Here is a 14,067-nt window from a genome sequence, read left to right on the forward strand (position 1 = left end):
GTGTCCTCCCAGTTGTCTGTTTAGTGCAGTGTCCTCCCAATTGTACCGGTTTAGTGCAGTGTCCTGCCAGCTAGGCCGGTTTAGTGCAGTGTCCTCCCATTTGTGCCGGTTTAGTGCAGTGTCCTCCCAGCTAGGCCGGTTTAGTGCAGTGTCCTCCCAGCTGTGTCGGTTTAGTGCAGTGTCCTCCCAGTGGAGCCGGTTTAGTGCAGTGTCCTCCCAGTTGTGTCGGTTTAGTGCAGTGTCCTCCCAGTTGTGTCTGTTTAGTGCAGTGTCCTCCCAGTTGTGCCGGTATAGTGCAGTGTCCTCCCAGTTGTGCCGGTATAGTGCAGTGTCCTCCCAGTTGTACCGGTTTAGTGCAGTGTCCTCCCAGCTGTGTCGGTTTAGTGCAGTGTCCTCCCAGCTGTGTCGGTTTAGTGCAGTGTCCTCCCAGCTAGGCCGGTTTAGTGCAGTGTCCTCCCAGTTGTGCCGGTTTAGTGCAGTGTCCTCCCAGTTGCCGGTTTAGTGCAGTGTCCTCCCAGTTGTACCGGTTTAGTGCAGTGTCCTCCCAGCTGTACCGGTTTAGTGCAGTGTCCTCCCAGTTGCCGGTTTAGTGCAGTGTCCTCCCAGTTGTACCGGTTTAGTGCAGTGTCCTCCCAGCTGTACCGGTTTAGTGCAGTGTCCTCCCAGCTGTACCGGTTTAGTGCAGTGTCCTCCCAGCTGTACCGGTTTAGTGCAGTGTCCTCCCAGTTGTGCCGGTATAGTGCAGTGTCCTCCCAGTTGTGCCGGTATAGTGCAGTGTCCTCCCAGTTGTACCGGTTTAGTGTAGTGTCCTCCCAGCTGTACCGGTTTAGTGCAGTGTCCTCCCAGCTGTACCGGTTTAGTGCAGTGTCCTCCCAGCTGTACCGGTTTAGTGCAGTGTCCTCCCAGCTGTCTGTTTAGTGCAGTGTCCTCCCAGTTGTCTGTTTAGTGCAGTGTCCTCCCAGCTGTACCGGTTTAGTGCAGTGTCCTCCCAGCTAGGCCGGTTTAGTGCAGTGTCCTCCCAGTTGTGTCGGTTTAGTGCAGTGTCCTCCCAGCTGTGTCTGTTTAGTGCAGTGTCCTCCCAGTTGTACCGGTTTAGTGCAGTGTCCTCCCAGTTGTCTGTTTAGTGCAGTGTCCTCCCAATTGTACCGGTTTAGTGCAGTGTCCTGCCAGCTAGGCCGGTTTAGTGCAGTGTCCTCCCAGTTGTGCCGGTTTAGTGCAGTGTCCTCCCAGCTAGGCCGGTTTAGTGCAGTGTCCTCCCAGCTGTGTCGGTTTAGTGCAGTGTCCTCCCAGTGGAGCCGGTTTAGTGCAGTGTCCTCCCAGTTGTGTCGGTTTAGTGCAGTGTCCTCCCAGTTGTGTCTGTTTAGTGCAGTGTCCTCCCAGTTGTGCCGGTATAGTGCAGTGTCCTCCCAGTTGTGCCGGTATAGTGCAGTGTCCTCCCAGTTGTACCGGTTTAGTGCAGTGTCCTCCCAGCTGTGTCGGTTTAGTGCAGTGTCCTCCCAGCTGTGTCGGTTTAGTGCAGTGTCCTCCCAGCTAGGCCGGTTTAGTGCAGTGTCCTCCCAGTTGTGCCGGTTTAGTGCAGTGTCCTCCCAGTTGCCGGTTTAGTGCAGTGTCCTCCCAGTTGTACCGGTTTAGTGCAGTGTCCTCCCAGCTGTACCGGTTTAGTGCAGTGTCCTCCCAGTTGCCGGTTTAGTGCAGTGTCCTCCCAGTTGTACCGGTTTAGTGCAGTGTCCTCCCAGCTGTACCGGTTTAGTGCAGTGTCCTCCCAGCTGTACCGGTTTAGTGCAGTGTCCTCCCAGCTGTACCGGTTTAGTGCAGTGTCCTCCCAGTTGTACCGGTTTAGTGCAGTGTCCTCCCAGCTGTACCGGTTTAGTGCAGTGTCCTCCCAGCTGTACCGGTTTAGTGCAGTGTCCTCCCAGCTTTACCGGTTTAGTGCAGTGTCCTCCCAGCTGTACCGGTTTAGTGCAGTGTCCTCCCAGCTGTACCGGTTTAGTGCAGTGTCCTCCCAGTTGTACCGGTTTAGTGCAGTGTCCTCCCAGCTGTACCGGTTTAGTGCAGTGTCCTCCCAGTTGTACCGGTTTAGTGCAGTGTCCTCCCAGTTGTACCGGTTTAGTGCAGTGTCCTCCCAGTTGTACCGGTTTAGTGCAGTGTCCTCCCATCTAGGCCGGTTTAGTGCAGTGTCCTCCCAGTTAGTGGAAGTGATGTGGAAAATTCTTACGTTTTTTTTAATACTGTCTTTGCGGCTTTTGTTTTGCTCACTTGGGAGTCCGTGACCCGTTTCGGGAGGTGTGAGTTGGGCATCCGGATGACATGGCCAGTCCATGGGAGTTGGTGTTGTATTATAGTTGTGGTGATGCTGTTTCCAAGAAGTGCTGGTACTCCGTTAGCCAGGTTCCTGGTTCTGGCTGGTTGCGTCAGAGCTGTAGAGCAGGGCTTACCAAACATTTAAGGCCACCCTTCCAGCATTGGGGAACATGCTGCTCTCTGCACCCGCACGCCAGGTCTATTTCTATGGGTACAAGCACTGTCCACGACACAAACTGTTGTTGGCGGAGAGATGATTCTACAGGGTACTGCCATATCTTAGAAGTCAGTTACACCCTTCAAAAGTTCCACTAAAACTTAAAGGGATACCTCAGGATGTTGTCAATGAGGCCCTTTATCTACTGACCCAGAGTCAGATGAGGCCCTTTATCTACTGACCCAGAGTCAGATGAGGTCCTTTATCTACTGATCCAGAGTCAGATGAAGCCCTTTATCTACTGACCCAGAGTCAGATGAAGCCCTTTATCTACTGACCCAGAGTCAGATGAGGCCCTTTACCTACTGACCCAGAGTCAGATGGGGCCCTTTATCTACTGACCCAGATGAGGTCCTTTATCTACTGACCCAGAGTCAGATGAGGTCCTTTATCTACTGACCCAGAGTCAGATGAGGCCCTTTATCTACTGACCCAGAGTCAGATGAAGCCCTTTATCTACTGACCCAGAGTCAGATGAAGCCCTTTATCTACTGACCCAGAGTCAGATGAGGCCCTTTACCTACTGACCCAGAGTCAGATGGGGCCCTTTATCTACTGACCCAGATGAGGTCCTTTATCTACTGACCCAGAGTCAGATGAGGTCCTTTATCTACTGACCCAGAGTCAGATGAAGCCCTTTATCTACTGACCCAGAGTCAGATGAAGCCCTTTATCTACTGACCCAGAGTCAGATGAAGCCCTTTATCTACTGACCCAGAGTCAGATGAGGTCCTTTATCTACTGACCCAGAGTCAGATGAATTCGTTGATACCAGTTTTTATGTCTCTGTGTCTAGTATAAAGGAAGTTAGAGGTAGTTTCGCGAGCCAATGCTAACTAGCGTTAGCGTAATGACTGGAAGTCTATGATACCTGCTAGCATGCTAGAAGATACCCATAGACTACCAGTCATTGCTCTAACGCAATTTTTTATTAAATCAGTCAGGGGTTTCATCTTAACCTTCAAAGTTGTCATTTCTAAATTGCATCAGTAGATCCTCCTGTCATGTCATTGCAGACCTTTATTTATTTACATTTTTATTTCACCTTTATTTAACCAGGTAGGCTAGTTGAGAACAAGTTATCATTTACAACTGCGACCTGGCCAAGATAAAGCAAAGCAGTTTGACACAAACAACAACACAGAGTTACACATGGGATAAACAAACATACAGTCAATAATACAGTAGAACAAGTCTATATACAGTGTGTGCAAATGAGGTAAGATAAGGGAGGTAAGGCAATAAATAGGCCATGGTGGCGAAGTAATTACAATATAGCAATTAAACACTGGAGTGATAGATGAGCAGAAGTTGAATGTGCAAGTAGAGATACTGGGGTGCAAAGGAGCAAAATAAATAAATAAATACATTATGGGGATGAGGTAGTTGGATGGGCAATTTACAGATGAGCTATGTACAGGTGCAATGATCTGTGAGCTGCTCTGACAGCTGGTGCTTAAAACTTCTACTGACTCAGAAACCCGGATCCGGGAGCACCCCCACCTCCCCCACCAGTAAAAAAGCTGAATAGCATAGCTAGCATAGCGTCACAAGTAAATACTAGCATCTAAATATAATTCAATCACAAGTCCAAGATACCAGATGAAAGATCCACTTCTTGTGAATCCAGCAATCATTTCTGATTTGTAAAATGTTTTACAGGGAAGAGACAATATGTAAATCTATTAGCTAACCACGTTAGCAAAAATCACAATTTTTTCTTTGTCCACCATTTTTTCTCACCACCAGTAGCTATCACCAATTCGGCCAAATAAAGATATTGATAGCCACTAACCAAGAAAAAACCTCATCAGATGACAGTCTGATAACATATTTATTGTATAGGATAGGTTTTGTTAGAAAAATGTGCATATTTCAGGTATAAATCATAGTTTACAATTGCACCCACCATCACAACTCGACTAGAATAAATACAGAGAGCAACGTGTATTACCTAATTACTAATCATAAAACATTTCTTAAAAATACACAGCGTACACAGTAATTGAAAGACACAGATCCTGTGAATCCAGACAATATTTCAGATTTTCTAAGTGTCTTACAGCGAAAACACAAGAAATCGTTATATTAGCATAGCACATGTGCAAACATTACCCCAGCATTGATTCACGGCAAAAAGAGCGATAGCATTATCACCACCAAAATGTATTAATTTTTTCACTAACCTTCTCAGAATTCTTCAGATGACACTCCTGTAACATCATATTACAACATACATATAGAGTTTGTTCAAAAATGTGGATGTTTAGCCACCAAAATCGTGGTTATACAATGAGAAAAGTAGCCAAGCTGGTCAGAAAATGTCGGGCGCCATATTGGACAGTGATCTAGTCTTATACATGAATACTCATAAACTTGACAAAAAAATACAGGGTGGACAGCGATTGATAGACAATTTAGTTCTTAATGCAATCGCTGAATTACATTTTTTAAATTATCCTTACTGTGCAATACAGGTTGCCCCAAAGAAAATGGCGGCATTTTAACACCTATAACGAGTAAAAACATGACCGGAGAAATATTACTGGCTAAACAACAGCTTGGAAGGAGGCAAGTCCGACGTCCATCATGCGTCAGGCGCAGAGACGAAAATAAATGTACTTCCGGTCATTGGTGTTTTATACAGGCCCTGATTGCGCAATCGACTCCATTCAAAGCGTCACCACTTACTGACATCTAGAGGAAGACGTAGGCAGTGTTTGTTTCCCCATAGCATTTACAGGGACATTACAACTGACCTGGGAACAGGGGCCAAGATTTCTGAAATCTCACTCCCTGTCATGAAAAGTGCTGTAGAAGGAGTGTTGTTTCACTCAGAGACATAATTCCAACGGCTATAGAAACTAGAGAGTGTTTTCTATCCAATAATAATAATAATATGCATATTGTACGAGCAAGAATTGAGTACTAGGCAGTTTAATCTGGAGACCGATTTATGCTAAGTCGAAACAGCACCCCCTATATTCGCAAGAAGTTAAAGCTAGTGAGGGAGATATGAGAGTGTAGCTTCAGTGATTTTTGCTGTTCGTTCCAGTCATTGGCAGCAGAGAACTAGAAGGAGAGGCGGCCAAAGGAGGAATTGGCTTTGGGAGTGACCAGTGAGATATACCTGCTGGAGCACGTGCTACGGGTCGGTGCTACTATGGTGACCAGTGAACTGAGATAAGGCGGGGCTTTACCTAGCAAAGACTTGTAGATGACCTGGAGCCAGTGGGTTTGGCGACGAGTATGAAGCGAGGGCCAGCCAACGAGAGCATACAGGTCGCAGTGGTGGGTAGTATATCGGGCTTTGGTGACAAAACGGATGGCACTGTGATAGACTGCATCCAATTTGTTGAGTAGAGTGTTGGAGGCTATTTTGTAAATGACATCGTCGATGTCGAGGATCGGTAGGATGGTCAGTTTTACGAGGGTATGTTTGGCAACATGAGTGAAGGATGCTTTGTTGCGAAGTAGGAAGCAGATTCTAGATTTAATTTTGGATTGGAGATGCTTAATGTGGGTCTGGATGGAGAGTTTACAGTCTAACTAGACACCTAGGTATTTGTAGTTGTCCACATATTCTAAGTCAGAACCGTCCAGAGTAGTGATGCTGGAGGGACAGGCAGGTACGGGCAGCGAACGGTTGAAGAGCATGCATTTAGTTTTACTAGCATTTAAGAGCAGTTGGAAGCCACGGAAGGAGAGTTGTATGGCAGTGAAGCTCATCTGGAGGGTTGACACACTGAACTCTATCAGAGAAGTAGTTGGTGAACCAGGCGAGGCAGTCATTTGAGAAACCAAGGCTGTTGAGTCTGCCGATAAGAATGTGGTGATTGACAGAGTTGAAAGCCTTGGCCAGGTCGATGAATACGGCTGCACAGTACTGTCTCTTATCGATGGCAGTTATGATGTCGTTTAGGACCTTGAGCGTGGCTAAGGTGCACCCATGAACAGCTCGGAAACCAGATTGCATAGCGGAGAAGGTATGGTGGGATTCGAAATGGTCGGTAATCTGTTTGTTAACTTGGCTTTCGAAGACCTTAGTAAGGCAGGGTAGGATAGATATAGGTCTGTAGCAGTTTGGGTCTAGAGTGTCACCCCCTTTGAAGAGGGGTAGCTTTCCAATCTTTGGGGATCTCAGACGATACGAAAGAGGGGTTGAACAGGCAAGTAATAGGGGTTGCAACAATTTTGGCGGATCATTTTAGAAAGAGAGTGTCCAGATTGTTTAGCCCGGCTGATTTGTAGGGGTCCAGATGGTTTAGCCCGGCTGATTTGTAGGGGTCCAGATGGTTTAGCCCGGCTGATTTGTAGGGGTCCAGATTGTCTATCCCGGCTGATTTGTAGGGGTCCAGATTTTGCAGCTCTTTCAGAACATCAGCTATCTGGATTTGGGTGAAGGAGAAATGGGGGAGGCTTGGGCAAGTTGCTGTGGGGGGTGCAGTGCTGTTGACCAGGGTAGGGGTAGCCAGGTGGAAAGCATGGCCAGCCGTAGAAAGATGCTTATTGAAATTCTCGATTATCGTACATTAATCGGTGGTGAAAGTGTTTCCTAGCCTCAGTGCAGTGGGCCGCTGGGAGGAGGTGCTCTTATTCTCCATGGACTTTACAGACTTTACAGAGTTAAACCTGAACCTTAGCCATTCGGAATGAATGCCTTAACCAAAGCTTTAGTTTCATTTTTACAAGAGTTTGACTGACTGCTAAAATTTGGCACCGCATGGCATAATTAAAATGTAAAGTCATGGCATAATTAACATGTCAAGTCTTGGCATGATTAAAATGTCAAGTCATGGCATAATTAAAATGTCAAGTCATGGCATAATTAAAATGTCAAGTCATGGCATAATTAAAATGTCAAGTCATGGCATAATTAAAATGTCAAGTCATGGCATAATTAAAATGTCAAGTCATGGCATAATTAAAATGTCAAGTCATGGCATAATTAAAATGTCAAGTCATGGCATAATTAAAATGTCAAGTCATGGCATAATTAAAATGTCAAGTCATGGCATAATTATGTTACTGTAGTTGAAGCATTGGGTTGTGCTGTACACGATGTCATTAAGTAGCCTTAAACACTAGCATGGTGGTGGTAAACATTGTTTCATAAAGAAAGGATGCATATTTGATCTGTTATTGTTCATCTTCTCCATTTTAAATTGATTCATTTAACTAGATAAATCAGTTAAGAACAAATTCTTATTTACAATGATGACCTACCGAAAGGCAAAAGGCCTCCTGCGGGGACTAGGGACTGGGATTAAAAATTTACAATAAAATAACAAATATGTAAATCAAGGCCTTTGTAGCCTGAACGGAGAATGTTTTATCCACGGAGGACACCAGTGTCTATGTCTACATTCCCTTTGGGATGGTAAGATGAAACAACTCAATATCGCCATCTGCCGGGGGTTTGGGCTACGGTGACCCGGTTCTAACACCGTTTGTTATCCATGTTAAATAATGTTGCGCTGATAAGAGGTGTTATACGTGCTGCCGAGGCTCCGCTCTCGACGCTCTGAAAAGTTTCCTTCTTTTCTCACCTCTACTTGTTGAGTCAGTCTGTCGCTCTGATCTGCTCTGAGGGAAATAGGTAACATGATAAGATGAGGACCACTACTGAACTAAAAGGTTGGTGTCGAAAAGTGATTTGATTGATTGCTTTGGGGTGTATTGATAAAGACTACCGATGGATCTTAAAAAAGCCTATTTCACTTTTTCCGCGGAACGTTTCTGCTAACATCTGGGAAAGTGTTGCTGTTGCTATGACTGTGCTATATCTCTGTCCTGGATCCATGTTTTACTAACTTGGGTATTAACATGAACATCGATTGATTGGGGGGATTAATCGAATACTTCTGACCCGAGAATCTATTTTAAAAAGATGCGTGGTGAATATGTGCAGCTGTTAGACAAAGGTAGCAGGACATCTATTCCAGTTGAGTGATATTGTCTCTTCAATGTCACCAAATGACTGTTGTTTTTTTTAGCTTTAATCTGAAGGATAAACTTTCTGTGTCTCTGCCCTGGCCTAGAATTAAAGACATGACCGAGGAAACTAAATGATTTAAGCGAGATACGAGATCAAGTCCTTATGTAACCTTCCCAAACTGAGGCCGAAAGCCACCGTTGGAAATATTCCGTTATGTAAATGTCCATAGCACTCTCTGTCCCTCCTCAAAACAAAGAACGGTTCATTACATTTCATTAGTCAGTCGTTATATCATCACAATGTTGGTGGTTTGTGCTTGAGGCCGGGCTCGTTGTGCTTAAGACCTAGAACAATCAATGTCCTATTTATTTTGACACCCAACGGGGTTTTTTTTCTTCTCCTTCTTTGCCCTTTCCCGTTGGGTTCGTGATCTGAATGTAGGAGAGTTACCCTTCAGCTTGTATTTTTCCAGCGGCTTTTCTTGGCATCTGGCCGCTCAACCCCCCCCCCCTCCCACCCCATTCCGCTAGCGCCGCTCCTCTCTAGTCTTTTGTAGGCTATATCAGGGAACATGCGTCACCAGGAGCCACTTTTATCGAAGTTGAATTAAGAATTGTCCAGAGAGTGAAGTTGATATGACCAGAATGACTGATACACCGGGCAGCTCCACGGTACAGGCTACACGTTCCTCATTGGTCATTCTGTCTCTTGCGTTTCCCCGCTGTGTCCAGAGACACTTTTAATTATTCACACTTAACACAGAGGTAAGTCTGTGATGTAATGTGTACGCTATCGACTTTAATTTGTTTACCGTACCAGGTTACTGTAGGCTATGTTATCGTGGTGTAAGGATATTTTACATTTTTCATTAGGATAAAATAAAGTTAGTTGTATTTGGCAGCGCATTTGTATGGCATTAGAATATATCTGTTTGGTTTTATATTAACCCTAAATACATTGTTTACTCTCTGTCTACAATGACCATTGTAATATCTGAACATGTTACACAGCTGATGCCGGTGCTTTGGAAAATTCCTGCAACTCTTGTTTGCAAGTTGCACAATACTACATAGTTCTTTCAGCTGGCTATGGACGTAGGACTTTTTCCTCCTCATTATTTTTTTACGCTGTACTCTGATGCCTATATGCCGACCTTGGGGCGCGGTAGATATCGACCGTCCGTTTGAGCGCAAACGCCTCGTATCTGAAACACGTCACCGTCTACCGCGCTAAAACGCATGTTTAATGCCGCATTCGTGTGCCAGTCGGAACTAGGATACTCTGAAATGTCAGACTTGCTTAAACTGATTGTAGTTAAACAGGTGACACGTTCCAACGAATCAGAAAAGTATAACATTTTCGAGTTGTCTATTTCCCGACTGGCACGTTAACGCTGCATGACACTCGAACAACGCCCACCTGGTGGGGCTCGACGTCAGGACACGTCTTTGCGGGGCCCCTCCTCTCTTTCCTGTGCTATAGAAGTAGTCCAACACAAAGCCCTTCCAGTACAGTAGCGCTCTGAACTACCACAGAGCAGGACTTTAACAGAGAGATTATAGCCTGTAACCATGACGATAATAAGAGAGAGAGACTGGTCTTTGTTGATGACCTATTCCAAACCAGGAGGACTAGGAGCTTTACTCACTGGTAAGATTACCAGAGAGAGAGAATATATTTTACTGTGGGTTTTCCATCTTTTACTGTGCGTTTTACATCTTTTACTGTGGGGTTTCCATCTTTTACTGTGGGTTTTCCATCTTTTACTGTGGGTTTTCCATCTTTTACTGTGGGTTTTCCATATTTTACTGTGGGTTTTCCATCTTTTACTGTGGGGTTTCCATCTTTTACTGTGGGTTTTACACTTTTACTGTGGGTTTTCCATCTTTTACTGTGGGTTTTCCATCTTTTACTGTGGGTTTTCCATCTTTTACTCTGGGTTTTCCACCTTTTACTGTGGGTTTTCCATCTTTTACTGTGGGTTTTCCATCTTTTACTGTGGGTTTTACACTTTTACTGTGGGTTTTCCACTATTACTCTGGGTTTTCCATCTTTTACTGTGGGTTTTCCATCTTTTACTGTGGGTTTTCCATCTTTTACTGTGGGTTTTCCATCTTTTACTGTGGGTTTTCCATCTTTTACTGTGGGTTTTACACCTTTTACTGTGGGTTTTCCATCTTTTACTGTGGGTTTTCCATCTTTTACTGTGGGTTTTACACCTTTTACTGTGGGTTTTCCATCTTTTACTGTGGGTTTTCCATCTTTTACTGTGGGTTTTCCATCTTTTACTGTGGGTTTTCCATCTTTTACTGTGGGTTTTCCATCTTTTACTGTGGGTTTTCCATCTTTTACTGTGGGTTTTACACCTTTTACTGTGGGTTTTACACCTTTTACTGTGGGTTTTCCATCTTTTACTGTGGGTTTTACACCTTTTACTGTGGGTTTCCATCTTTTACTGTGGGTTTTACACCTTTTACTGTGGGTTTCCATCTTTTACTGTGGGTTTTCCACTATTACTGTGGGTTTTACACCTTTTACTGTGGGTTTCCATCTTTTACTGTGGGTTTTCCATCTTTTACTGTGGGTTTTCCACCTTGTTCATGTTTTCCCCTTCTCTTTTGGTGTTCTTTCTTGCAGCTTTTATGAAACAGAGAAGAATGGGTCTGAATGACTTTATCCAGAGGCTGGCCACTAGTAACTCCTACACCTGCAAACAGTGAGTCACTATGACCTGACTCAAAGACAAATGGAAAGCTATATAACTACAGTGTAATGTAATACAATGATCATGTAACTACGGTGTAATGTAATATAATGATCATGTAACTACGGTGTAATGTAATATAATGATCATGTAACTACGGTGTAATGTAATATAATGATCATGTAACTACGGTGTAATGTAATATAATGATCATGTAACTACGGTGTAATGTAATATAATGATCATGTAACTACGGTGTAATGTAATATAATGATCATGTAACTACGGTGTAATGTAATATAATGATCATGTAACTACGGTGTAATGTAATATAATGATCATGTAACTACGGTGTAATGTAATATAATGATCATTGACCCTCATGCCAGATGATTTATGCATATTTGTTCCATATTTTTATCTGTTTTGCTTAATTAAGGATTTTCATTAGGATTGAATAAGGCTATATCTAAATTCTCTCTCTCTCTGTCTGTCTCTCTCTCTCTGTCTCTGTCTCTGTCGCTGTCTCTCTCTCTCTCTCTCTCGCGCTCTCTCGCTCTCGCTCTCTCTCTCTCTCTCTCGCTCTCTCTCTCTCTCTATCTCCCTCTCTCTCTCCCCCTCTCTCTCTCTCTCTCTCTCTCTCTCTCTCTCTCTCTCTCTCTCTCTCTCTCTCTCTCTCTCTCTCTCTCTCTCTCTATCCCCCTCTCTCTCTCTCTCCCCCTCTCCCTCTCTCTCTCTCTCTCTCTCTTCCTCGCTCTGCCTCTCTCTGCCTCTCTATCTCTCTCTCTCTCTCTATCTCTCTCTCTCTGTCTCTCTCTGTCTCTCTCTGTCTCTCTCTGTCTCTCTCTCTCTCTGTCTCTCTCTGTCTCTCCCCCCTCTCTCCCTCTCCAGTCCTGAGGTTCAGTCCATCGTCAACTTGGCTCCCCTACAACAGGAGGCTGAGCTAATGAACGCAAACCCCTCTCCTCCTGTAAGTACAAATGTGTGTTTTAACTGTGTGTACATGTACAGTCCCACATTATATAATATACAAAATCTTGATTTGGAAACATAGACCTATATGCATGTTTGTTTGCTGGTGTCCTGTGTGTGTGTGTTGACGTGTGTGTGTGTCGACGTGTGTGTGTGCCCTGCGTGTATGTCGACGTGTGTGTGTTCTGCGTGTATGTCGACGTGTGTATGTCCTGCGTGTATGTCGACAGGTGTTTGTGTGTCCTGTGTGTATGTCGACAGGTGTGTGTGTCCTGTGTGTATGTCGACGTGTTTGTGTGTCCTGTGTGTATGTCGACAGGTGTGTGTGTCCTGTGTGTATGTCGACAGGTGTTTGTGTGTCCTGTGTGTATGTCGACAGGTGTGTGTGTCCTGTGTGTATGTCGACAAGTGTTTGTGTCCTGCGTGTATGTCGACAGGTGTGTGTGTCCTGTGTGTATGTCGACAGGTGTGTGTGTCCTGTGTGTATGTCGACGTGTGTGTGTCCTGCGTGTATGTCGACGTGTGTGTGTCCTGCGTGTATGTCGACAGGTGTGTGTGTCCTGCGTGTATGTCGACAGGTGTGTGTGTCCTGTGTGTATGTCGACGTGTGTGTGTCCTGCGTGTATGTCGACAGGTGTGTGTGTCCTGTGTGTATGTCGACAGGTGTGTGTGTCCTGTGTGTATGTCGACAGGTGTGTGTGTCCTGCGTGTATGTCGACAGGTGTGTGTGTCCTGCGTGTATGTCGACGTGTGTGTGTCCTGTGTGTATGTCGACAGGTGTGTGTGTCCTGTGTGTATGTCGACAGGTGTGTGTGTCCTGTGTGTATGTCGACAGGTGTGTGTGTCCTGTGTGTATGTCGACAAGTGTTTGTGTCCTGCGTGTATGTCGACAGGTGTGTGTGTCCTGTGTGTATGTCGACAGGTGTGTGTGTCCTGTGTGTATGTCGACAGGTGTGTGTGTCCTGTGTGTATGTCGACGTGTGTGTGTCCTGCGTGTATGTCGACGTGTGTGTGTCCTGCGTGTATGTCGACGTGTGTGTGTCCTGCGTGTATGTCGACGTGTGTGTGTCCTGCGTGTATGTCGACAGGTGTGTGTGTCCTGCGTGTATGTCGACGTGTGTGTGTCCTGTGTGTATGTCGACAGGTGTTTGTGTGTCCTGTGTGTATGTCGACAGGTGTTTGTGTGTCCTGTGTGTATGTCGACAGGTGTGTGTGTCCTGTGTGTATGTCGACAGGTGTGTGTGTCCTGTGTGTATGTCGACAGGTGTGTGTGTCCTGTGTGTATGTCGACAGGTGTGTGCGTGTCCTGTGTGTATGTCGACAGGTGTGTGTGTCCTGTGTGTATGTCGACAGGTGTGTGTGTCCTGTGTGTATGTCGACGTGTTTGTGTGTCCTGTGTGTATGTCGACAGGTGTGTGTGTCCTGTGTGTATGTCGACAGGTGTGTGTGTCCTGTGTGTATGTCGACAGGTGTGTGTGTCCTGTGTGTATGTCGACAGGTGTTTGTGTGTCCTGCGTGTATGTCGACAGGTGTGTGTGTCCTGTGTGTATGTCGACGTGTGTGTGTCCTGCGTGTATGTCGACGTGTGTGTGTCCCTGCGTGTATGTCGACAGGTGTGTGTGTCCTGGTGTATGTCGACAGGTGTGTGTGTCCTGAGTGTATGTCGACAGGTGTGTGTGTCCTGTGTGTATGTCGACAGTGTGTGCGTGTGTTCTGCTGTGTATGTCGACAGGGTGTTTGTGTCCTGCGTGGTATGTCGACAGTGTGTGTCCTGTGTGTATGTCGACGTGTGTGTGTGTCCTGTGTGTATGTCGACAGGTGTGTGTGTCCTGTGTGTATGTCGACAGGTGTGTGTGTCCTGCGTGTATGTCGACAGGTGTGTGTGTCCTGTGTGTATGTCGACGTGTGTGTGCAGTTAAATTCTGCTGTGTTTAC

At 45.5% G+C, this 14,067-nt stretch overlaps 1 protein-coding gene across 1 annotated transcript; it reads left to right on the forward strand.

Moving 5' to 3' along the window:
- The first annotated feature begins 9,226 nt into the window (after positions 1-9,226).
- Positions 9,227-13,788, forward strand: LOC129817904 (keratin-associated protein 10-7-like). The gene is made up of 3 exons (XM_055873502.1): positions 9,227-10,106; positions 11,094-11,172; positions 12,052-13,788. Exon 3 carries the CDS (start codon positions 12,340-12,342, stop codon positions 13,786-13,788), a length of 1,449 nt encoding a protein of 482 aa, XP_055729477.1. The 5' UTR covers positions 9,227-10,106; positions 11,094-11,172; positions 12,052-12,339.
- Positions 13,789-14,067: the final 279 nt, after the last annotated feature.

The sequence above is a fragment of the Salvelinus fontinalis genome, chromosome 20 (genome assembly GCF_029448725.1).
Source record: "Salvelinus fontinalis isolate EN_2023a chromosome 20, ASM2944872v1, whole genome shotgun sequence".
Lineage (NCBI taxonomy): Eukaryota > Metazoa > Chordata > Actinopteri > Salmoniformes > Salmonidae > Salvelinus > Salvelinus fontinalis.

Excerpts from the sequence above, each read along its gene's own strand:
- LOC129817904 (XM_055873502.1), top strand. The coding sequence starts at position 12,340 with ATGTCCTGCGTGTATGTCGACAGGTGTTTGTGTGTCCTGTGTGTATGT.